The sequence below is a fragment of the Rhinolophus hipposideros genome (assembly GCF_964194185.1).
Source record: "Rhinolophus hipposideros genome assembly, chromosome: 1".
In the NCBI taxonomy this organism is placed as follows: Eukaryota; Metazoa; Chordata; class Mammalia; order Chiroptera; family Rhinolophidae; genus Rhinolophus; species Rhinolophus hipposideros.
In genome coordinates, this window is record NC_138047.1 from 13,896,118 (window position 1) to 13,922,726 (window position 26,609).

General features: G+C 38.6%; 1 protein-coding gene across 1 annotated transcript in view; it reads left to right on the forward strand.

The window, feature by feature from the left end:
* Positions 1-26,609, forward strand: part of LOC308496070 (uncharacterized protein C10orf67, mitochondrial) — a gene marked incomplete at both ends in the record, with an annotated part of 102,315 nt that overhangs the window by 9,987 nt on the left and 65,719 nt on the right. The window contains 3 exons of the mRNA XM_081044706.1: positions 15,099-15,254; positions 21,442-21,589; positions 22,711-22,769. Coding sequence (XP_080900832.1) covers positions 15,099-15,254; positions 21,442-21,589; positions 22,711-22,769 — 363 coding nt within the window. The remainder of the gene's footprint in view (positions 1-15,098; positions 15,255-21,441; positions 21,590-22,710; positions 22,770-26,609) is intronic.

A 26,609-nucleotide genomic window follows, 5' to 3' on the forward strand; every position in this document is an offset into this window, starting at 1 on the left:
ATTTTGTTCCCTAGGAGCATTTGTGTAAGATTAGAAACTGTTCTTCCTTAAATGTATAGAACTGCCAGGGAATCTAGCTGGGACTGGAGGATTGATCGGTTGACACATTTTGGACTCATTCAATTTCCTTAAAGATTATAAGGCTATTTGGGTTATCTATCTATCTATCTATCTATCTATCTATCTATCTATCTATCTATCTATCTATGGGTTTTCTATTTTTTTTAAGTCAGGTATAGTGAGATATTTGTCCAGGGCCTTGTCTAATTTCATTTAAACTAAAAAATTTGTTGGAATAAAGGCTTAATAATATATGCCTTATTACTGTCCTATGTTTTAAACCTATATTCTTAACTCCACTACATATTTTTATTACTATTTTATTTTATTTATTTTATCCATTTTCATTGAGTTTTTAAATATCACATAATGTTTTTTATGACTAGGAATTCTATTTGACACACTATGCTTGGTTATTTGTTTTTTTGTTTTTATGGCTCTTGCTTTTCGCTCATAATTTCAGTCTGGTTATTTCTATAAACATATTTTCATAGTCTTGATTTATGTTCTATGTTTCACAATTTCCATAATTTCCATCTTTGAGCATCTGATAAGTACTGGCTGTCACTCATGATATGTCATTTACTTTTGGGTTTCATGATTTTTACGAACTCATATTTCTGTGGAAATTCATTGAGGCCTGGAATAGAAGTAAGTTTCTATAGAGAAGATCTTTGTTCATTTCTGTGAGACTCCTGGAGCTGTGACCATTTTAATCAAATTCTCAGCTTGAGGTATTTTAGACCACCCAGATATATGAATTTGGGCCACAAAACTGTGTGGGCCATCTTGTACTTATAAAACTCAAAAGAGCTTTTTTTTTCCCTCCCTGTACTTAGAGCCAAGTTTCCAGAGAGAGGCAATTTCACTTTCAGTGAGGTTGGGGGCACGGTGCAGAGTTCAAGGTGGTTACTTCTAGTTTGTTCTTACACTGAAGGGGTGTCTCAACCTTTTGGAATTGCCACTTTGAGGAGGACCTGGGTGACGTCTCTTTTCTGTGCCCTGTAAAGAGGTGTAAACCCAAGTTCAAACTTACCTGGTTTAGCAGTGTGCCAGACTGAAGGCTACCATCAGTCTGCATACTTCAGTGTTGTGCATACTTCTCTGGGTTTCTGCATTCGCTTAATTTTGGCCTAAGTATCCCTTATGTTGTCAGCTATAGGTGCATTTTACCTTTCTTATCCAGAATTTGTGTTGCTTACAGTGGCAAAAAATTCCATGAATTTTTTGAACATGCTTTCATAGTCCTTTTTGTCTTCAGCAATTTTTGGGACACTAATAATAAGTGACTATGACTCTTTATATATACTTTTCATACTTCTAGGAGTAGAAAGTCCTAAAATGATTAAGTACTTTTTGTAAAAAAAAATTTTTTTATTAGTTTCATGTGTACAAAACAGAGTAATAGACATTTATCGTTTATATCCCTCATACAGTGATAACCCCCCTTCCTCCATCCACTACCCCTCTGACATCGAATACAGCCATTACATTTTCACTGTCTCTATTCCTAATGCTGTACTCCGCTTCTTGTAACTATCCATGCTACGGATACCAGGACCGGAAAGAACCCAAGCGACACTCAGAGTTAAGAGAGTCAGCTTTATTACACTGGTGGGCTCAGCGGGCTCTTTCCCAAAATACTGAGCCCCTAGCAAGGTTTTGAGCAGGTTTTTATGGGTTGGGGACTTCCTTGAGTTGGGGAAAGGGTAAGTGTTGTCTGGTGATTGGCTCTGGGTGTGGCTTGGAGGGGGTTATGTGGAAGTGGGCTGGGGCTTAGGCTGGGGACTTCTCTCTCTGCTCGGGCCACCATTTTAGGTCAGTTCCACGTGGCAAGTAACCATTTTAAGTCAGTTTCTCCATCATCCATATATATGTATATATGTAAAATTGTAGTTGACATTCATTATTGTTCAGCTTCAGGTGTACAGTGCAGTGATCAGGCATCTACATCAGCCCTGAGGTGGTCTCCTTAATGGGACAAGTGTCCATTAGATATCCTATAAAATCTTTACGTGATTAAGTGCTTTTGATGTAAGATATTTTCTTTGTGAGTGCCAGGATCGTGGCTTGTGAGACCAAAGAATGGAAACACGGACCAAGGATAGGAAAAGAGTTTTAAGAAGAGGATAGTTTATTAAAAGTAAAGAGTAAAGAGCCGCAACTCTCAAAACAAGAGGGGGTCCTGACCAGATTGCCCAGTGACTGAGGCAAAAGTTCTCACTTTTATACCGTCCCTTGGCTGCTTGTAGAAGGGGACTGGCACCTTCTAATGGGGTTCGTCTATCAGGTTTGTGCTGTTTGCCCACCCTAAAGGGATTAGCGAACACATTCCTATTTATCAGATCTGCTCCTTTAGCCAAAAGGGATTTGTGAGATAATTTATTTACCTCATGTCTTTGTCCCGGAGTGAAGGAGACATTCCAAAACCTGGAGTTTTAGGATATGGCTGCCTTTTGTTTATTCCACCAGGGAGCTCCCTGTTTACCTAACAACATGCTAACTAACCTGTCTCACTTTCTAGTCATCCGTTGTTCATAAACATGCACTGGTTAAATATGCTTAGCCAACAGTATATTTATTGTGATTAGTTGGTTTATCTAATTTAAGAATTGTTTTAATGATACAAAATGATTATTTGAATCTTCACTTTGGCTTTTTGGCATGACCTCAGACAGCTTTCCTAATCCACCCAATTTGTTAAGGCCTAGTTATAAGAAAGGACAGATAGAGTTGGAAAAAACAAAGTGTGCTCTTTTGGTTAAGAGGTAACTTTTGTGTTAGTGTAAATTACTCTCTGCTGCCCCCTACAGATCAGTTAGGCATACAGACCCAAGAAATTTACAGCTATGGAGCAAGTTTTTGACTCCATTTAACATTTAAAATAATTTCTTGTGTGATATTATAGGACCGCATTTACAGATTAAAAAAAATATTTTTCTAAAACACACCTAATTTAGCTATCTTTGTTTTTAGAAATGTATCAGTTCAGTTTCAGATAAGAAAACAGGAACTACTCTAGGTATTTTAAACACAAGGATTTACTAAAGGGATTTAAGAGCTTATAAAAAGCTCTGGGAAAGACTGGAGCAGTAAAAGTCAGGGAGACAGGGAGCTTTCAAATTAATAAGAAATGTTTCCAACATCATTCATTGAATATCTTTTCTTTTTCCATTTATTTGTAATGTTTTTCTCGTGTTTAAAGATAAACTGAGTGAGGCACATTAAAAATGTTAAGAGTATATTGAACAAAAATCTGTTCGAATCAGGCAGTGTCAAAGCGGAAGTGGTTAGGAGTGCTCCACCAATAGGGCTGTGGGAAGAACTTATACAGGGAAAAAAGGTAGAGGCAAAGCAAGGAAACTATTTTAGAAAAATATTTTTATTAAAATATAGGTGACATACAATATTATATTAGTTTCAGGTGTACATCGTAGTTATGCAACAATACCGACCTGGCACTATACATAGTTATTATTATATTTTGATTATATTCCCTATGCTCAAGAAGTGAGCATCATGACAAGTCCAGCAACCATCTACCACCACACCAAGCTATCACAATATTATTGACTATATTGCCTATGCTGTATATTACATCGCCAAGACTTATTTTTCTATCTGGAACTTTGAACCTCTTATTCCCGTTTATCTTCCCCCCACCTTTTTAAATGTTTCAATTACAGTTGACATTCAATATTATTTTATGTTAATTTCAGGTGTACAGCATAGTAGTTAGACATTTGTATAATTTAAGAAGTGAGCCCCTGACTAGTCTAATATCCACCTTGCAGTATACATTGTTATATGCACTATACATATTACTGACTATGTTCCCTGTGCTTTACATCCCTATGACTATTTTGTAACTAGCAATTTGTATTTCTTAGCTCCTTCACCTTTTTCACCCTGCCTCCAACCCCCTCCTGTCTATCATCCAAGAGATCTAGTACCCATCTGGCACCATACATAGTTGTTACAATACTATTCACTGTATTCCTTATGCTATACCCTACATCTCCATGACTACTATGTAACAACCAATTTGTGCTTCTTCATGCCTACCCCTTTTTTACCCACCTCCAAACCACCTCCATCTGGCACTATCAAAATGTTCTCTATAACTATGAGTTTGTTTCTGTTTTGTTTGTTTATTTTATTCTTTAGATTCCACTTATAAGTGAAATCATATATTTGTTTTTTGCTGTCTGACTTACCACATTCAGTACAATAACCTCTAGGTCCATCTACGTTGTCTCAAATGGCAAGATTTCATTCTTTTTATGGCTGAGTAATATTCCATTGTATATAGGTACCACCTCTTCTTTATCCATTCATCTATTCAGGGACTCCTAGGCTGCATTCATATCTTGACTATTACAAAAAATGCTGCATGGATGAACACGTCCCTTCAAAGTAGCATTTTGGGTTTCTTCAGATAATTACCCGGAAGTGGGATTACTGGGTCCTTCTTTTTCTCTTGTTATAGCCTTTGTTTTAAAGTCTGTTTTGTCAGGTATAAGTATTGCTACCTTAGCTTTTTGTTTGTTTGTTTCTATTTTCATGAAGTAACTTTTTCCATCCCTTTGCTTTCAGTCTGTGTGTGTATTTCGATCTGAAGTGAGTCTCTTGTAGGCAGCATATTTAAGGGTCTTATTTTCTTATCCATTCAGCTACTCTATCTTTTGATTGGAGAATTTAATACATTTACATATAAAGTAATTGTTGATAGGCATGTAGTTATTGTCATTTTATTATTCATAATTTTGATTTTTTTTCTTCTCATCTTAGAGAAGTCCCTCTAAGATTCCTTGTAACACTGGTTTGGTGGTGATGAACTCCTTTAGCTTTTTCTTGTCTGGGAAGCTCTTTATTTGTCCCTCTATTCTAAATGATTGCTTTGCTGGGTAGAATAGTCTTGGTTGTAGGATCTTGCTTTTCATTATTTGGAATATTTCTTGCCAATCCCCTCTGGCCTGCAAAATTTCTGTTAAGAAATCAGCTGACAGTCTTATGGAAGTTCCCTTGTAGGTAACTAATTGCTTTCCTCTTGCTGCTTTTAATTACAATATGGCTTGGCGTTGGCCTCTTTGGGTTCATCGTGTTTGGGACTCTGTGCTTTCTGAGCTTGGATATCTGTTTCCTTCACCAGGTTAGGGAAGTTTTCCATTATTATTTCTTCAAAGAGGTTTTTAATTTCTTGCTCTCTCTCTTCTCCCTCTGCTACCCCTATAATGTGAATGTTGGTACTATTGAGGTTGTCCAAGTGGCCCCTTAAATTCTCCTCAATTTTTTGGATTCCTTTTTCTTTTTGCTGTTCTGATTGGGTGTTTTCTGCTACTTTATCTTCTAAATCTCTGATTTGATCCTCTGCTTCATCTAACCTACTGTTGATTCCCTGTAATGTATTCTTCATTTCTGTTACTGTATTCTTTATTTCTGACTGGGTCTTTTTTATGTTTCCTATCTTCACTTTTATGTTTCTTATCTCTTTGTTGAAGTGCTCTCTGAGATCACTGAGCATTCTTATAACCAGTGTTTGGAACTCTGCATCTGGTAGATTGCTTGTCTCCTTTCTCTTTAGTTCTTTTTCTGGAGTTTTTTTCTGTTCTATTTGGAACATGTTTCTTTGTCTCCCCATTTTGGCTGCCTCCCTGTGTTTGTTTCTATATATTAGGTAGGACTCTATGTCTCCCAGTCTTAGTAGAGTGGCCTTATGTAGTAGGTGTCCTGTAGGCCTCAGTCTTCCTGGTCACTTTAGCCGGGTGCTCCAGTGTGTGCGTTGTGTGTCCCTTGTGTGGGTTGTGTGTTTCCTTCTCTTATAGTTGAGCCTTGATTGCTGTTTGCACATCAGTGGGAGGGATTGATATTCAGGCTCATTTGTTGAGGGGACTGGTCATGACTACAGTGGAGGAGTTGTGGTACAGGGGCTGACCCTACAGAGCAGGATCTGCCTCAGCAGGACTCTGGTGCCTGTCCAGTCTACTCCTTGGATGTGTTGCCCTAGAGGCAGCTGGGTGATGCTTCATCTTGTTTCAAAGCTGGCCACTGGGTGCACAGCCCCAGGGCCATCCAGGAGGTCATGCCTGTAAGTGCCTCCTGAGGCCAAGCCAAGAACCAAGGTCAGCTGCCACTAGTGCCAGGCTTAGGGCTGCTCAGCCAGAGGTACAGGACATGCTCAAGCCAGATGGTGCTCATCTGGGTTCCACGAACCTTTGAGAGAGCCTAGGAAAGTCTACGACATGAGCCAAGGCAGGTGGTTCATGTGGAAAAGCCACTGGAAGCAGCTTGGGTGTGCCAGAAAGTTGGGTGGGGCAGGGTCTCAGAATCATCAGCTCTGGCAAATGAATGGTGTCAGGGAGCTTGAAGGAAACTCAGATATGGCAGCTGCCTGTGTCTGCATGCTGGGTAGGGGGAGGGCTCAACAAAGAAACAATGGCTTCTACCAGCTCCTTCCTTTGGGAGAAAGCTGCCCCTCCAACCCTCTTCCTGAAACTAGACGACTCAGTTCCCTCCTGTATGTCCTTGTCGCTTCTCAAGCTGCTGCCCCAGTGCTGGAGCTCAGAGTAGGTGAGTCCATCAATGAGTTTCTTTAAGAAAGAAACCTGGGATTTCAGCTGCCCTCTGTCTCATTCAGCCGCAATCTCCATGGTTTTCACAACCAGAAATTATGGAGACTTCTCTCCCTGACACTGGAAGCCTGGGCTGGTCAGCCTGGTGTGGCGCTGGGACCCCTTGCTCCTTCACAGGAGACTTCTGCAAGGGATATATCTCTCCCAATTTTTAATGGTCACACATGGGTGTGGGGCTAGCCTGTTCCTCGTCTCTGCCCCACTTACCAGTCTCAAAGTGGTTTCTTCTGTATGCCCTTAGTTGTAGGGCTTTAATTCAGCAAGATTTCAGGTAATTCTCAATGATGGTTGTTTTGTAGTTTAGTTGTAAAGTTGATGTGGTTGGGAGAGAAAGTAAGCTTAGTATTTATCTACTCTGCCACCTTGACTGGAACTCCCAAGGAAACTATTTAATTGGCTATAACTTAAGCATTTGCCTTATTTGGAAAAGTCCAGTTGGCTGTTTGTGATTGGTTGTACTTAGGTTCTGATTCCTTAACCTTGAGGTGTTTACTCATTTTGGTTTAGTTTGATTAGGCTGCTAAGGTATTAGGATCACCTCAGTCTAATGGCCTCCTTGTTTAACACTCATTATATATCAACAATATCAAGGTTTATCTCAAGGGTACCTATGGTAATTTGTGGCTTTATGTTAAGATTATCTATGTAGTATTATGGTCCTTCATTGCTTTTTTGTATTTAATATTTTTAGAATTATAATATGTTTTAATATCTGGTAAGTTTAGGTCTTTTTTCATTGTCTCTCAAAAATGCCTTTGCTTTTTTGTTCTTTCAGATAAACTTAAATAATTTTTTCTTAGTTCCACTCCAAAAAAGCCTTCGTTGGCATTTTTTAAAAATTGAACTGATTAGAAATTTATTCATAAATTTTGGAAGAACTTGTATTATTTATAATATTCAGTCTTCCTATGCAAGAATATTTTTTGATTCACATAAGTGAATCTTATTTCATGTATCTCAATAAAGTTTTATAATTTTATTTATGTAGGTTGTACATCTTTTTCATACAGTTAAGTTATTCCTAAGCATTACATTTTGGTATTTGGAGGGGATTACAGTTTTTGGACTCTGACTTATGAAACCAAGATGGGCTTCTGCCAAAGGCAGTGAGCATCTCCTTGGATTGTGAGCCCTATAAATGGCTTTATGTTGAAAAGAGGGTGAAAAAGAAAAGTGGCTAGATGAAATGGCAAAAAACTAAAGTCTATGAAAGAAAAGAATTATAAAATAAGTCACCTCAAACTCACCATTACCCAACTGTACATGTACAAAGCATCTTTTCCCTTAACTCTGTCTTTTCACCTGGTCTCCTCGTCTCAGTTGGTGGCACAACCATCCAGTCAGTCTCTCCAGCTGGGATGCTAGGAGTCTGTCCCTGTGCTGGACAACACAGTCCCCCCTCCAAGTATTCACACCCTTATGTGATCACCCTCCTTGGCTCCTGGAGTGTGGGCTGGACATGGGACTTGTTTCTAACCAATAAAATACAGCAAAGGTGCTGCAATGGTTATGTGAGGTAAGAGTGTAGCTGCAGTCTTGCAGAGTCCCTTTCTCCTTTCTTGGCGTGGAGGAAGCAAGAGGCCATGTCAGGGAGCCCCAACATTTGAGGGGCAAAGAACTGTGAACAGCCTCTGGCTGACAGTAAGAAACTGAAGCCCTCTGTCTTACAGCTACAAGGTTGTAAATTCTTCCAACAACCTGAGTGAGTGAGGAAGCAGATTCTTTCTTAGTTGAGCCTCCATTGAGACTATCGCCCTGAACAACACTTTGAATATAGCCTTGTGACCCTAAAGTCCTGCTTGGACTCCTGACTTACAAAAACTGAGATAACACACGTATGTGTTTTGAAGCACTAAAATTTGTGGTAAAAGTGTGACTCAGTATTGTAACAAATACATCCTGATTTTTTGGTGAGCCATCATTTCCTGCCAGTTTTGGACCTCTGAAATCCATCCTCTTTATCTTGCTACTGAACTCGCTCAGGCTAGCAGCACTACTTACCTGGCCTACAACTGTTACCTTCCTGTCCAGTCTGGTCTCGTTAAGTCCATTGTCTGCCCAGTCAAGTGAGTGGTTTTCCAAAACAAATCCCATTACATCCTGACCTTGTCTAAAACCCTTCAGCATCTCCTCCATACCTATCAGACAACATCCAAACCCTTAGCATGGCCCAGAGGCCCTTCTATCTCTCATACTTATATCTTTCCACTTTTTGGCAAAAACTTCACCCTCCAGCAATATGAACTACGTGCAATCACCTGCCTCCCTTTGCACACCTCGAGTTATTAGTCACGGCCCTGGAATTTTCACATAATGTCCCTTCTTGCTGGAATTCTTTCTGTCCTGGATCACTGACACACTGAATTGTATCACAGTCACCCATTTATGGATTGGTCTTTACACTACACTTTTGATCTTGTGGACCAGGGACTGAGTTTTATTCATCTTCATACTCTGCTCCTTACAGAGAACTTGATATAAATAGGTATTTAGCAAATGTATGTTGAATAAAGGGCTGAATATAACCAAGAAATGTGCCAAGAGAGCTTGACCTACACCATGATACTGGAAAGAGATCATGAGTTTCTAGCAAAAACTTCCTAGAACAAAGGAAATGCATAAGGCTGAGGGCTTTTAACTGTTCTTTCCTTCAATTGTTGATTCATCCATCCATCATCTGATTGTGTAGCAGAGACAAAAGCAATCCTTGCACCCAAGTTGTTCATAATCTAGTGGTCACAAGAGATGAGAATCTTGACAATTACCGTCCATAATAGAGGTTTGCACCTGATGGGTGCCTGAGTCTTTCTGGGGGCTTGGGAGGATAGTTAAGGAAGACTTTCAAGAGGAAGTGATTCTTGATTTAAGCCTTGAAGGATGATGAATATTTGCTGAGCTGAGGGAAGATGGGAGGAAGCCAAGGACACGGCGTACTTGACAGCATGGAGGCATTGATGCACAAGGAGCAGTCAGGGAGCTGCAAGTCATGGGTGTGGCTGGAGAAAGTGACACCAGAAAGTGAAACTAAGGAATTAATATTTTATGTCCAAGGCATCAAAGAATCTCTGTAGAATCCTAAGCAGTTTTCATGACATGCTCAGATTTGCAACCTTGAAAGATAAATAGTTGTAGAGTGTTTATGAGACTTGATAAATAATATACTGCCTTCCCAACCAGGTTCTGGGCCAGATGAGAAACAAAGTCAGGGAGCCACCAGATGGAGATCATCTATTTTACTGATAAAACCAGCTATTCAGTGCCAAACCCCAGAATTAGGCAGACTTGACTCTCATCACGGGCAGCAGCGAGCAGGGCAGGTCTCTTCCTGCCAAGGCAGAGCACGTGCTCCTGCAGTGCTTACCCCAGAGAGAAAGGGAGGAGGAAGGGCTGGCCAAGATGTGACCAACTTTCTTCTTCCAAGGTCATAATCAGATAGTTGAGCAGAGGATGTCACTCCACGTTGAAGGAAACAGCGTCCCTGGATTTTTCTTCTTCTCTTAACACATTGAACTTAAACATGTAGCCTATGATCAACTAGATGTGTGTCTGAGCCCTGGGGTAGAGGAAAGCTCTGCTCCCACCTTCATGATGCAGCCCCCCAATACCAACCACTGCTCCTCTGGGGATCATGAGATTGCCGGTGTCCCAGAAGACTTGGCATCTGTTTAAAAGAGTGCATTATTACACTTAACTCCAAGGCCACTTTGTGTCCAATACTGAGAATTTACTTCTTAGTCTATTTCTCACCCAACGTTATCCAGCTACGTTGTCTGATATTGTCTGTCAAGAGGTTTTGCCCATGATATTAAATGACATCACAAAATGATTCTAATAATTAAAAGCCAACAGTTATGCCCCAGATTTTAATATTAACTCCTTCTCACTTTCAAATGCCCAAGGTAAAGGTAAGATACAAATATTGTTTCTTCTTGTAGGACCAAAGGAATTAAAGTCAAAAATAAATGTTCTTGCTGTTGTGAATGAAAAAGCCAAAGACATGCTCCTGCCTTCTTCCTCTACCTCTTCCTCTACATCAGAGCCAAGCTCTCAGTAGCACGGTGTGCTCAGGAGATTGGTTATGTGAAGGGAGGATCAAGCAAAGAAATCATCAGTGCATTGAGCATCATGGGAACCAATTTTCTTACTGTCCAAGAAGGGGGAATGGGTTATACTATGAAAAGGAGACAGGCCATAATAAATGCTGTGGTGTTGGATTTGAACTGAAGGTGTAGGTGTGAATGTAGGGTCTTCAGATGTAGATATTGTATTAATTAGGATTCTCCAGAGAAACAGAACCAACAGGATGTGTGGAGAGAGACAGAGAAAGAGAAGAGAGAGAGAGAGAGAGAGAGAGAGAGAGATTTTAAGGAATTGTTTCACGTGACTATAGGGGCTGGCAAGGCAGAAATCTGTAAGGTAAGACAGCAGGCTGGAGACTCAAAGCAGAGTTGATGTCACCATGTGAGTGTGAAGACTCTGCTGACAGAATACCCTCTTCCTCTGGGACCTCAGTCTTTCTCTGAAGGCCCAACTGATTGGATGAGGCCCACCCATATTACAAAGAGTAATCTGCTTTACTCAAAGTCTATTGATTTAAATGTTACTCTCACATAAAAAATACTTACACAGTATTTAACCAAATCTTTTGATCAAATCTTTTGATTGGTACTTTACCAAATCTATTGATACCAGAAAAGGAAGCCAGTCTCAGTCCCTTTCCTTCTCTGCAGGCTGTCAAGTCTAAGGGAGGCCAGAGCTGGGGGAGGACAGGGGTTTTGATGGTAAGAATAGGTTGGACTGGACATGGGGTTTTGTTTTTATGCTTTTGCTTTCTTCTTACCTTTCTTTCCTTTATACAATTTGTTGTTAGCTAAGAGATAAAAAATAAATAAAAGTCGTGGCATTTTTCTGAGAGTTTTAAGACGTGAGAAATAGGAGACCAGATTTGAAAGTAAAACTGCTTTCCGTTCATCTCGTCTTGAATCCAGCTAGTTCCATAAACATTAGTAAAACATCAGAAACATTCTGGAGAGGAAGAGAAATGAAGCCAATGTGTTTGAGCCTGACAGTTACTTTATAAAATGTCAGAAGTGAAATTTGTTGTTTTTCCACAGAACTGTGACCCTCCCTGCCCCGAAGTCCAGCGAGACTGGCCCTTTCTAAGAGCGGGCTGGCTCAGGGCTGGCTGAGTCATGCAGCGTCATGGTGCAGCTCCTAGTGGGAGCTTAAATGAGCTCCCAGGGATGGTTTGTGCCGTGTTGTAAAGGAGATGACTTGGCCAGCCTGTCAGAAGCACCTTTTGCTGTTTTTTAAGAGTAAAATAAATCCATCACAATCAGAACATAGAAATTAGGAAGCAAACAAACAAATAATAAAGTGACCCTAGAAGAGTATTGACCAGGTATAGAAAGAACACAGTGGTGGAAGGCAGGAAAGCAGGAGATGCGAAGGCTTCCCAGAGCAGGTGTCATCTAGGTTGGAATGACAGATAGGAACAACAATCAGAAAAGCTAAGACATAATACTTAATTCGGAGCTGAGTGTGTTGTGGACACTGTTTACATACATTATCATTTTTAATTCTCATAACAATTCAGGTACTATTATTATTTGTCCCATTTTATAGATAGTACAACAGACATAGGGGGGTCTAAGAAACTTATTCAGGGTCACAAGTCTGCTAAGTGACTGTGGAGCTGGTCTGCAAACCCAGGCTAGCCTACTCTAATGCCATTCTGCTAGATTGACAAGTAGGAGCTTGTTAGGTGGGCTGGGAACTCCAAGTGCAAAGGCATAGAGACCTGTGGCAACATGATGTTTCTGACATATTGCATGCTGAGTATCAGTAGTGATAAAATGCCCAGTTAGGGTGGGTGAAAGAGGAGAGAAGACTAGCGTGAGTTAGTGGCCAGGTAAGGGGGCAGCAGATTATGAAGCATGCTATTTTGTGCACCATACTAAGGTTGTTGGCAGCCTGTGGGAGATGAGAAGAGTTGAATTTTAGAAAGATCATTTTGGCCACGGTGTGGAGATTGGTTGGATGGAACAAAAGGAGAGGCAGAGAGGTAAGTTAACAAAAGGAGAGGCAGAGAGGTAAATTAACAGGCTATTATAATAGCCCAGACAAACCACGCAAGGACTGCGGATGGCAGTGGGACAGGGAATAAGAGGCTGGGTTCAGGAGGGATTTATATGTGTATTGAACAGATTTGGTGAGTTGGTGAGTAAGTAGAGGGGCTTAAAATGACAGAAAATGGGTTTCTGGCTTGTGCTACTGTTAATGGGGAAAGCGAGAAAGGATGACAGTGAAGATGGTGAACTCTGGACCTGTTGAGTTTGAGATGCCTGATAACACCCAGGGCACTAGTGTCTTGGCCTCTGCAGAGTGTTTGAGCTGTAGACATAGATACGAACAGATGTGAAGACTAGATCTACATAATCAATACTGTTCTTTAAAAATCACCCAATTTAACAAGCTAATACTATCATATAGATTATTAAATTTTCACTCTCTTAAGTCTATTGCATATTCCTATACTGTTTTTTTTTTTTTCCCATTAGTGCCAGGTAGACTATGTCAGTGTTATGTTCTTAGCTTCACTCTTAATTTCACTTCAATACATTATTCTCAGTCTACTGATATTCATTACATAATATAGAACAATTTTAGTTTGTAAATCTAACTCTTTGAAATCTAATATTAAAGATATTAGTAGATATGATTAGGTTTTACTGTTTCCTGTAGGTGTATTAGTAATAAACATATGATAAAAACAAAATAATTCTTCTGTAATTCCCCCCAAAGAGTCCAAAATGGACAATGCTCTTGCATATCAGTGTTGAAAATGAGATTTTTATATGCTAAAAGTACCATACGTAATGGCATCCAATTTCTAAGCATTTCTTACTTGTTTGGGTTTTGTTATACAATTCTTCAGAATAAATAAGGAAGCACCTAAGTGTTTAAAACAGGTTGTCAAGAAACAGTTCTTCTACACTAACAAATGAAAATAGTGCAACTAATCGATAAAACTGATTAATAAATAGATCAATGGAAGTTCTAAAAATATTTTGAATTCTCAGTAAAATAGCACATAATTAGAATTGAGTACTTTCAGAACATAAAACATAAATAGCTACTATCATATAAAAAAATTCATTTAGAATGGTGAGCAAAACATGCTGATTAAAACAAAAAAAATACTATATTTATATATTGTCACAGGAAAGACTTAAAAATAACAATATATGATGGTTTAGGGAGTGTAGTAAGATAAACATCCTCATCCTTCAGGCAGAATATAAATTGGACAATCTTTTTAAAGAGAAATTTATAAAATGAATCAAGACCATTAAAACATTCATATGCTTTGCCAGGAATTCTACTTCTTGGAATCTATGCCAAGAGAAAAATCAGAAATATGGACAGAAATATATGTATAAAGATTCAGTATATTGGTAAACTTAAAAATATATTACAATCATTATACAAATTATGGCATTTCTATAGAGCAGCATGATACACAACCATAAGTAATTACATTTATGTAAAATGTTCATGACATGGGAAAAGCTTGAGATATAGATCAAATGGACTAAAATATGGACAAATGCCATATGACATATGGTACAACTAATACTGTAAGAATTCATTTCAAACTAGTGGATTTTTTCATTTAATCTCTATTTGATTAGAGTTACCAAAAAACAGTTTATTGGATTTTTAGAAAGAGCCCAAACATAGCCATCTTTTTTCCGTGCAGAGAAAAGAGAAGTGAATATGTTAGAATTATATAATTTTAGGATGATTATGGACATAGACCCCGAAGATTATTTTCTTATGTTTAATGATTCATTATCCACAGATTTCCATTAAAAAAATTCAATTTTAATGCATAGACCTCTGCTCTAATCTCAGTTTCCTAAGTTTTCAAATGAAGCATGGTGTGCCTACGTTAAAGGTGGACAAACCTTTTCTGTGGGGAAAAAAGGAAAAAGAAATGGTACTTCCTTCTTTCCACATCTTCATTTCAAACCAATGAGGAAATTTGTTTACTACTTTTTTACATAGTCAAATATTTGCACTCTTCCTTTGGAGGAAGATTGAAGTAGGACATTCACAATCATGATGTAAGTTTACTGTTAAGATTTACTATTATCATTTGCAGGGCTGATGCAGTTAGAGTGAGACATCATGCTTTGTGTTTTATAGGGTAATACGGTGCTACGGTCCATGATACTTCAGTATATCTTTCAATATAAATATAGTTATTTACTAAAAACTGTGTGCAAATTACAAAAATAAAATAACTTACAAGACAGTAGCTTAAATAGAACACGAAATAGTTTCTGGTGGTGTGAGCTGAGTGATTTTTAATGCTGCTTTCCCCTACCCCCACCCCCGCAGAAATTCTTTGTGGTGGAAGAAGAGATGGCTTCTGGGCAGGACTCACCTACTTCCAAAATAAATAGGTTGATAAGAAAACTGAAGGAGAAAGAAGAGGTGATTAAGGAATTAAGAAAAGAATTAGAACACTATGAAGAATTTGGATTTCAAAAATTTGTAAGTTTCAAAGCAAACAATAATTAATTTTAATATGTAAATAAAGTTATTATGTAAATAAAGTTACAACTATCTAAAAGCTTGGATTAGGAAGAAAGGAAATACAAGTGATGTGTCTTGGGCATCTCTCCACAACATAAGCCAGTCCAACCCTTTCCTGCTCAATGGCACAGTCTAGAAAACATGTAATAGTTATAAATAGGAGCAATATAATTGTTCTTAGTTTTTTTATAATGGCAATAAAATAACTTATCTCTCACTGCACAAATGTTTCTACTCTAGAGGAGCACGTGCATTTTTGTTTTAATTCTGAAGATTCCCACCCTTTTTTGCAGGCCAGATAGTTTGAAAGACACGAAACCATTTCTCCAAGCCAGAGACTTTGGAGAAACCAATTTGGAATAGGATGACCTTAAGGAGAAACGTTAAGAAAGTTTCTCAGGTTTTCCCCCAGTTCTCTCTGTCGCAATGGGAGCCAGGAGACCTTTACTGCTCAAAGGGCTGATGGGAACGAAAATGGAGAGAGCAGAAAGGAGAGCCTATACTCCTGTCAAGGAGAATTTTAAGGACTCTGGAAAGTGCGGACCCTGAGGGCGAGTTCATTTTCATGGCAAGTCAGCTCTGAGCCACCGAGATATCCCAGCCCAACCACAATCTACAGCCATACAGGGGTTTTTATTCTTAGGTTCTAAGAGCAAGAAACTGATCTGTGAATAAGAGCGGCTTGTAGAGAGGCTGGAGGAATAACAATCTATTCAATATCAACTCTTAGGCACCAGGCAGGTTTCTCATCTCACAGAGCAGTTTACAGATGAGGAAGCAGAGACAGGGTCTTTAAGTAACTCCCCCCAGGCACACAGCCAGGAAATGGTAAAGATGGCATGTGAACCCGTGGTCCAGCTGAGTCCACAGCGCACAGAAGGAAGAATTAAAGATATATACATATATACGATTATAATGTTTATTTATATTATGTACATTGTTATAATTAATGTATGTGTGTATACACATAAATATTGATACATGCTTATATAGGTACAGAAAAAGTCTGAGAAGTTATAAATCAAGTTGTTAACACTAGGAAGAAACTCTTGTGGGTTGCTGGTCCCTTTAAGTACAATCTATGATTTATCTAAATCCTGCACTTAAAACTTTGAAGTTAGAAGGGATAAGGAATTAAATGTGTACCATTCTAAAGGACTTCGTTTACTACCCGGTGAAGGAATGTTTGCTTTGTTTAATCTATTAGAATCTAATTTATGTTCTAAAAACACCTGAGCATCTTCTAAGTGGTATAGTATTAAGTATTATTAGCACAGATTTAATAAAATTGAGTATTAATTCTTTTTACATGTTCTTGGAGGAGGAGGCACATGCAATTTTTGCATTTACTTTTTGAAATCTTTTCCTGGGTCTATATTTACTCCTATTTTGAGGGGGAAATAATTTAATAGAAAAGCCCAGAAAACTGTAATAGTTTTGGCTTTTAATCCTGGCTTGGCCAAAGATACACAGCATAGATTGGCAAGGTCATTTTGATCCATTTATTTCCCATTTGTGAAATGGAAATTGGCTAAAAGAGAGTTATGCAAAAGATACCTGTTGTACTGAATGTGAATTGCTTTCAGTTCTTTGAAGAAAGATAAGTAAATAAATTCTAGTTCTCATTATGAGGAAATACACAAGTCCTTATGATCATCTGGTTTAAAATTCAATGAAATACACTGAATAGTCCTGTTGAGAAATTACACTTCAGTAATTGGGCTTATTACATTAAAACATGAAGTCTTTCTTGGAATGTTTACACCTCTAAGTGTTCTCAGCCTGTTAACTGGTCTGTCTGGACATCCTGGATGAGGATGGGAGGTGGCTTTGTGAGAAGAGATTAAGTAGAAGGTATAAGCAGGTGTTCTTTGGCTCAGGAGGTCATCCTGAAGACCACGGTTACCCCACTGTAATTTGTCCCCAAAGAGACCACGTCAGTATTTCTATAAACACCCTAAGATTTGAGGAGGGTAAGATACACCTGATTGACTGGGTCTATCCATTTCTCCCAGCTCCTTAGGACCCAAACAAAACGTATAGCCTTGGTCTCCCGCCTTGATCGAGGTCAATGTACAGCGGTACTAGTTAGTGTGCATTTCAGGAAGATGGACATGAACGCCGCAAAAGCAGATCATCAGTTATAGAACTAAAACTCTGGAAAAATATTTTTTAATCCTCTAAGAACTGGCTTTCCTAAAACTCCATACCACTTAAGTTCTAGATAGTACATCTTTTTTTCTTTTTTTTAAATTTAAAATGTCATCTTATACAACTGCTCCCTCTAGTGGTACAAAAAGCTTGAGATACCAATAATCTGAAATTAGACTTGGAAAACAATTTGGAGAAACAATTAGAAAATTTCCAAGTAGCAATGGAAATTTGAAAAAACAGAAAACAAAAGTTGAAACAAATTGATTAAACACAAATTACATAAATAGTTTTATAGTTAATAAGCAGTCCCAATATCTCTCCAGGACTGTTTTTGAAACAAACCTAATAAGAATGTGATAGAAAATGGAAAGTTTAGTAAACAGGTAGGTTACATTATATTTATAACAAAGTGGAAATCAGAAAAGGAAGATCTGCAAGTGACAGAAGCTTCATCTCTCCCGGTCAGAACATTCTTAATGCTGAGAGCAACTTCCTTCAAAGCCGAGCTTCTTTCCAGGTTCAGTTCTGTAGGAAACCATTGTGACTTAACTGCATGCCACTGTAGTTATCAAGGTGGCATGCTGTATGTTGATAAATCCCGTTGAGAAATTGCGAGAGCAGGCTAGCTTGAGTATGTGTGCCTGTGCATGCGCGTGTGTGCCTGCGCCTACGTATTTTAATTGAAGTTGGATTTGTCCTTTTGAACAGACTTTTCCTTTTTTTTTCTTATCCCAACATGGGTGAGCTGTGCAACCATCACTCACGCCAGCCCCGCATGGGTGAACATAACTGCTCGGTGGCTGACAGTTCTGAGACAGAGCTGTCATTCAAGAGGGGCAGCTCTGCAGGGCTTCCCTGCCCCAGCATGCCTGGTTGTTACTCATTGGGAAAGCACCTGCTCTTCTCTGTGACTGTCTTGCAGCCTGGGCATGCATCAGAACCCCACTCCACCCCCAGCATCAAATTAAGATATCCAAGGAGTATCCATGGAGCCTGCAGAATTGAGACGCCAATATGGCAGAAGGGAGAAGGCTAAGAAGGCACATGCCGGGCTCGCTACAGTGGCTTTGTTGTTCGTATAAGTCACCTGCAGCACTTGTTAAGATACAGGCTCTGATAGTTGGTCTGGGCTGGGGCCTGAGAATCTTCGTTTCCAATAAGCTCCCAGGTGATGCTGAGGCTCCTGGTCCACGGACCATACATTGAATAGCAAGGCTGTAGAGCAGGGGCTTCCAAACTTTTTTCAACGTTTTTTATCAAGGGCCATATGCGGTAAAATGTACAAACAGCCAGGCCACTCCCTCGAGGTGAAGTACGTATTGCCTCACCTGATTTATTTAAGTAAACTAAACATATTTTTGGAATTTGCTGCGGGCCAATTAACAATGGATTGCGGGCCGCAGTTGGCCCGCGGGCTGCAGTTTGGACACCCCTGCTATAGAGTATACCAGTTTTCAGATTCTTTCAAGATCAGTTTTCAGTTTTGAAACATGGAAACAGTGATTCTGCACATTTTGTTACTTTTCACACGATAAATAGCATAAATAGCGCATAAGCCACCACCTGAAGTCCTAGTTTTTACAGCATAATAGAAAAACTTGAAATTGGCAAGTTCTTTTATGAATTAAACATTCCAGTGTGATCATGAATCACACATAATCTCTCTTCTTTAAATAGCTACATTTGGTTAACCACCTTTTAACGATCCTATCCTTCCTAACCTTGATTTATTAACCTAGTATATTTTAAAGAAGTCTCATGATTTAAGTAAATCAAAACTAGTAGTATGGGCAGATGGCAGAAGGAACCCCACCACAAAACCTGCCACTCAGAGTGTAACAGATGACCGTAGCAGCCCAGAACTGTCCCTTTGTTCATTTTGCTAATGAGTGTCCTCATTGCTGTGGGAGTCTGAATAGTTAATTACTTGCAGTTCCTGCAGCTGACAGATGGTGGGGACAGAGCTAAAGGTTAACCTACAAGAACGGGAGGGAGGGGGCTTGGGAGGTAGGGGTTGTAGATGGCTATGGAGAAAGAAATCTTTGAGTTGAATGTGTTTTCCTTGTTTCCTGCTTTTATATGAAATTTTTTAGGAAATGCATTCAGGTATTAGCTGCTACCAGTTATAAATTTTTCACTTCATCTGATTCATTCAAATTGTCCTGATTTAGTTTATAATAATGGGTGCTCATGTAATCCACTATGGATGTTTATATTCTGCCACTGTTAGGAAATATATGCATAAACTTGCCTACTAAAACAAATATTACTTGTTTGTTACTTAAAAGCCCTTTTTGTCTACAAATACACTATAATAATCTCAAATTGAACCATGTGAGACAAGAAATTAATGACTGGGATTTCTCCTCTAGTAAGAAAACAATGTTGTTTATTATCTGTTAGATTTGTTAGCTCTTGTTAGTTAGGAATGAACCGAGCTTAAATAATTTAAATGAAATGGTGAATTAGAATTGTGGAGATTTGTAATTGGACTTAGTGCAAAATTTAAGAACATTATTTTAAATATTAACTGATATAACTAATTTCATTACTAAATTGCTTGTTGTTTTTAAAGGATATATTAATGTATTACAATCATTGTAGCAACTTATTTTTCTTTTAAATCATGATCACAGAGGAAAATGTTTTAATAATTTATTTCCAGCTATCTCCAAAGTTAAATAAAAGAACAATTCCAAAAGGAAAGCAGCATATTGGGAGGAATGATTTTGTTTTTGAAAAGAGATTTTATTCTTGCATATTTGCAGCCATGACATTGCTGCAGAAAGAACAGGCTATAATTCATTTAAAAGTCACTTTAAAGTTCAAAAGTATTTCTAGTGTCTATTATTTTGAAGCAAGGCATATGGACCCTTCCATCTCTTTTAGCAGAATACAATGACTTTTAAGCATACTCTTTAATATTTTGAGAAAGCATAATCAGTTTAATACTTTACCATTATGAAGCATAAAGTTGCGCACCAGCTTCTCCAACCCATTACATCTTAATTTTTTAAATAATGTATGGCAGTAAAATCTAGACAGCCATAAGTGAGTATATTCAGATGTTTTCAATAGCTTTGAAACAGACAAGAAGAGGAAGAAGAAAAGAAGAGTAGCTGTCCCAATAAGCTTCTATGGCATAAGAAAAAGCCTCTCCCATAATGGACATGGCAAGATTTAAACAAAAGACACACATAATAAAAATGTAAATGAGTTTGCTTTACTAAACTATAACTTTAAAGTCTTTTGTTGTAAGTTATCCTGAAACCTTCTTACAAGGTAATCACTGTTTGCATAGAGATTTAAACCGAAGTCTTCAATAGCATTAAACGCCTGCACAGCCCCAGTGTGACAGGCATGCAAAGCCACGTTAATGTTCAGAATATGAATTGCCTCTGGGTGGCTCCTTCACCAAGCAGAAAACCAACTGTGTGGATATCCGTGTGCCTGATGGACTCCATGCGGCTCCCAGCCTGAAAACGTCACCACTTTGACATGTGATGTGCTCTCATGACACTGGCAGCGCTGACACTGGGAAATGCCACAAAGGCAACAAGCCCCCTCCTTAACTGTGCACTTTGCCACCCCCTGGCGCTGCCGGTCCATGGTCTCCCCAGCCTGCCTAGTTACCAGAGGACAGCACTTCAGACACACACAGAGGGAAGTGTGGGTGGAGGGGCCCCAGCTGCCTCCCCGGACACAGCCTCCATAATGAATTGACCTGAATGATGAGGGCACACAAACAGTATGATATGCATTATTCCTGTCAATAAAATGTCCCCATGTGCTGTGGTCTTTGTACAGAATGTACTGCAGCCTTTCTTCCAGCAAGCTCCATTTAATCCCCATCCTTTTTACTATTCATATTATAAGTGTGTAATAGAATTCAGAAAATTATATGATAGCTCTTCTGTATCTGTATTGTTTTGTGTTGCATATTTAAATTCTTGGCTCCCTGCTTTGAAATATGGAATTCCCCATCTTTCAGGACTATTTGGCTGAAGAGAGCAGCCCTTCAAAATCAATTCTAGAAAAGGAAAGTTTGGAGTACAAACTAGAAAATGAGAGACTGCTTCAAATCGTTTCAGAACTTGAAGAGGAAATCCAACTCAATCTAAAAGAAAATTCAATATTAGGTAACACTTTAAAGTCATTTCTAAGAAAAATCTATACATTTGGGCACTTCATAAAATTCATAAGTGTGTTTGTCTTTTCCAAACATACATTTGTTTGGTTATTTACATTTCATTTTGATAACTATCTTTGACTTTTATTTAAGATGGCATTCCTTGCTTGGGACAGAGGATTTTTTTATACATAAATATTATAATTAATACTCCTGAGCTATGCCATTTAACTTAGGGTGATTTTTTTCAAACCAAGCATTCGCCTCTGAAAAATGTGTCAATCAACTCTCTAGTTCACTTAAAAATATTATAAACAGAAACTTTTGCCGGTTTCTTTTTCATATGCTTAATAGATTACATAAAATTTATAATATTTAAATACTTAGGAATACTTATTGGGGTATGCTTTGTGGAGGAACAGAGTTAGTCCTTAATGAAAATATACTACAATTTGCTACTTAATTATCTGCAATTTTTGGTACAGATTTTGAGTACAAATTTTCATGTGTATACTCATACCCTTTTTTTACGTACCATAAAAATTGGTAAAAGTTGCATTTAAGTCAACAGACTTAGATTGCTTGAAAGTATTTCTTCACTTACTGTTATCTTTGTACTTACGTTAATTATATAATGTTGCCCATAATCTTTAGTATGAAAAACAACAGGTAAACAATAAAAAACATAGAAAAATATTAATAAAATAATTTGTATTACAATATCTTTTGAATATAAAATTATACCATGCCAATGTAGTTTCATTTCTCTTCTGATATGGTAAAATAATGTACCATAATGCTTTTTTAGGTTTTGGTAGTTCTTACTGAGTCAGAAAGTGCCACCTGCTAAAGCACTATGTATGAGCTGTGACTAACAGCAAAAAGGTCCATTGCAAGTACTAATGAAAAGCTTTTAGCCCTTGGCCACACTTGAATCTTGAACTTAGCTCTCAATCCCTATCTGACCAGCCGTCTGAACAGCAGGAGGAAGGCTGTGAATGTCAAGGGCAGTTGTGAAGGTCACAGTCCTGCTAGGACTTGAGTCCACCATGCCTGCCAGTGGTGTACAGTTTGAATACAGGGCATAAGCTTGTAATTTCATGGTTGGTCTCTCTTTCCTTTTGTTTATAGAATATGAAATTATGAGTTTGAAAGAGATGGCAGAAAAGAATCATAAAACCATTCAAAAGGTACTGTATTTTTTTTACATTGATAAATGACTCTTTTAAACTGAAATAGCCCAATTGGTGAAATAACACTGGGTCCCGCTTGTCCTCTAATGTAAAGAAAAGTCGATTTCTATATTTAATCTCTCCCATTATTTGGATGGGGTCTCTACTAATGAATAAGGATTCTGCCTTGAAATTGAATTAATGTATGGGTACTTCTGTTATTTGGGATATCTACCTTGTTGATTGTAAGGAATCAAAAAGTTGTATGACACAGGGAGGCCAAAGCTATGCTTGTGGAAAAATTATATTGTGAAGAGTGAACAGTCGTATTCTTAGATCAGATGTTGGCTTACGTTCATTTTACTGGATATGAATGAACTGGTTTATGTTACCCAGGAAATCTGCGTTTAGAAGAGGGAATTCCCTTGGTGTCACTAAGATCAAGGTTTCCTAGAGCATTCCATGCAGCTGGAGCCAGCAGTTCCTGCCCTGCGCACACAGGCCAGAGGCTCCTGCTTTGTGCTTTCTTAGCTCCATGTACCGCCCCCATTGTAGCTCTCGCAACACTTTTCTGTGAGGGTTAAGTCCTCCCTGCCGTCCTGTAAGCCCCACGAGGCCGGAAGCTGCTACCTCAGTCTTTGGCATTGCCTTTGCTGAGCTCAGTGCCTGCCACACTTAAAAATACTCTTTGAGTCATTCAGAGAATGATGATGTATTTAAAGTCCATAAAATCTGGCAGAATTTACAGATGAAAAAGTGTATTTACCTCCCTGAATTATTCCAAATAAACATACATGCTTTCCACAAATGGAATCGAGTATCAATTTTTAAATAAAAATTAATTAAAATTAGATAAAATTACAAATTCAGTTCTTTAGTCGCACTAGCCACATTTCCAGAGCTCAGTTGCACCATGGGCCTAAGTTTAGGTTCAGATTTCAACCTGATTTTGTAATTCAGGATATTCTTAGGTTTTAGACAAAATTACCTCCAAGAACTGTGCTTTAAAGACATGGTTATCCTAGTGGATCAGAGTTGGGAGATGTGTTCTATGATAACTGAATCCACCACAGGTTTTCACAAAGCGATTTCATTTTCTTGTGCTTCACCCTATTTGCAGTGGTAATAGAGCAAATTCCCTTCTTACAGAGATAACAATGGAGTCTGTGAACAGACAAGTTTAACCTTCTTGGCATCAACCGCTAAGGTTAAAAATGAAATCTCAGCTTTCTAGTTTCACTTAATAACCTACAAGGACACCTCACAGTTTATTTAAAAGTTTCTCAAGTTATTCACTCCATACTGTCACTGGTAGAGATAAATTGTGTGTCATCTTACTGTTCCCTGTGACGAGTAAAAGGAATTAAAGCAAAAAAACAATCTCACCGTTAAGCCACCAGTTAGAAAGAAACGTGGCCTATGAGTAGCACTGTGTGAGCTTAAACATTTCAGTTAAATGCTGCCTCAGCTATCGAGGTCTACATGCCCAGTGGTAGCTACTACTCACATGTGGCTACTAAACACCTGAATTGTATCTAGTGCAACGGAGAAAACGGAGGAAATGAATTTTTAATTATATGTAATTTTCTTTTTCTTTATTTTTGGAAATTTACATTTAAAAACTGATACTTATTTCACTTATTGGAAAAATCTTGATGTATATTTTGAATAACTTGAGTATGACAGTCTACTTTTTCATCTGTAAATTGTATGAATTCTAGATATAGATCAATGAAAACTTTTCTCTTTCTGATGAAAAGAGAAACAAACACACAAACGAAAAAACCCAAAACAACAAAAAAGAGACAAAAAGAAAAAAACAAAAACAACCCCCCCCCAAAAAAACAGCAAAAGGAAAAAAGGTGTTTCCAATGCAAATTTAGTCCCCAAATTGAAACATGCTGTAAGTGAAAAATACACACTGGAGTTCAAAGACTTAGTGTAAGAAATGTGAAGTGTATCACTAATGATTTTTAATATCAATTATTATACATTGAAATGATAATAGTTTGGGATATATATTGGGATAAATAAATTATATTATTAAAATTAATTTCACCTGTTTCTTTTACCTTTTTAACAGGCTACTGTAAATTCAAAATTATGTATGACTCAGATTATATTTTTATTCAGCATCTCTTTTCTAGACAAATATAGCAGATCCCTAATCTGTTTGATTATTTTTTTATCTTCTTTTTTTTTTAATATGCACAGGAACTCCACATAGACGCATTGCATATAGGTACAAATTACTGTTGAGCAGAAAGAATCTAGAACTCTAGGTTCCTGTTCCATTTCTGCCACTACAGCCCCATCGGCCAGTCCCTTAACCTTCTTTGTTCTGTGTCTCCCTTACTGTGTGGATAGAATGTGATAATGTACATGAAAGTGCTTTGTCAACTGGAAAGTGTATCAAGAGTTTGTTGACAAATGAAAGCCGATATTTACTGGTTTATTTCCAATATCCTTCACAAAATCAATTATTTCAGCTGTTTATCAGGTGTCTTTTGGTGCCAGGTGCTGGCTGCACTACTGCTGAGACACCAAAAAAAATCACACACACACACACACACACACACACACGCACACACACGGCCCTCCTGTGGAGGAAATCAAGTCTAGAGGGAGAGACAATATGATAGGGTGATGTGATAGGGAGAAGTATGCACCTAGAGAAAAGATGCCTGGCTTTACCTGGAAGCTTCTGAAAGGCTTCTGTTCTGCACCTATCACTAGAGCTGAGTTTTCCAGGTAGATAAGAGGATGGAAGAGCTGGGTACAGAGCCGGAATGCATAAGGCGTGAAATATGTTTGTGGACCTGTTTGTGATTTGATATGGCTGGAGTATGAAGCAGGAATCTATTGAGACCATGTGGTGAGAAATTGTGTTGGTGCAGAAAGAGGGGAAATCTGGGGTGTGGGGAAGAGGTAAGCAGGAAATGGAAGAATGGAAAGGGGCAGCTCAGAAGCCTCTGGGTAAGTCACGTGTTCCCTTTATTAGCGGTGGATGCAATTAAAAACAAGATGGGGACTAAATTTGAGGAGGTGGACCTCTTGCCGTCTGTCTGGGCGAAGCGCTATCAGTTAGGGAATTCAGCAGTTTTTATGTTTTAATCCCATTAATCTAATTCCAGCTGTGGCTACAATAAGAATTTCCTTCTGGGAGGAAGACAAGCCAGCAGTGAGAGATTATAGTTCATGGTCTGACCAGCATCAGTATTCAGGGTGGCCCAGATTATCATGGGGGCACATGGGTACACACCCAGCTTGGGTTGTAAGGAGTCAGGGAAGGTTGGAGGAAAGACACTGAGCTGACTTCCAGAAGAGAGGTTAGAGTTTTGGGGAAAGGATGTGGGGAGGTAGAAAGGGTCAGAAACATGTGAAAGGTAAGAGCCTGTGATTTGCTCTAGCTGAGTACATGAGAATAATGGGTGGCGAGAAGCAGGACACATGGCAAAGGATTATTCTTCATGCTGAGGGGATTGAACAACATTCTGAGTTCACTGGGGAGCCCTGAACATCGAGGCAGGATTGGATTTGTGTTTCAGAAAGAAAACGAATGAGAGGGAGGGAAATCTGGAGCCAGAAAGACCAGTTTAAGAAAGGAAGGAAGGGAATGAGGGGGGGAGGAAGGACGGACCAGTTAGTTAAGAGTTTACTTGGATAAGCTATGGAAACTATAAAGTCCTGAAACAGGAGGGTAGTGACACTGGGGATGAAGGGGAGGGATGAATTCAAGAGATGCTTAGGCAGCAAAACCTATGATCATTGATAAGCTTGGAGGCGGGAGAGATAAAGGACAGAGAGTAGTGAAGGCTGGATAGCATGCAGATGAAAATGAGCTGAGGTGGTGGCAGG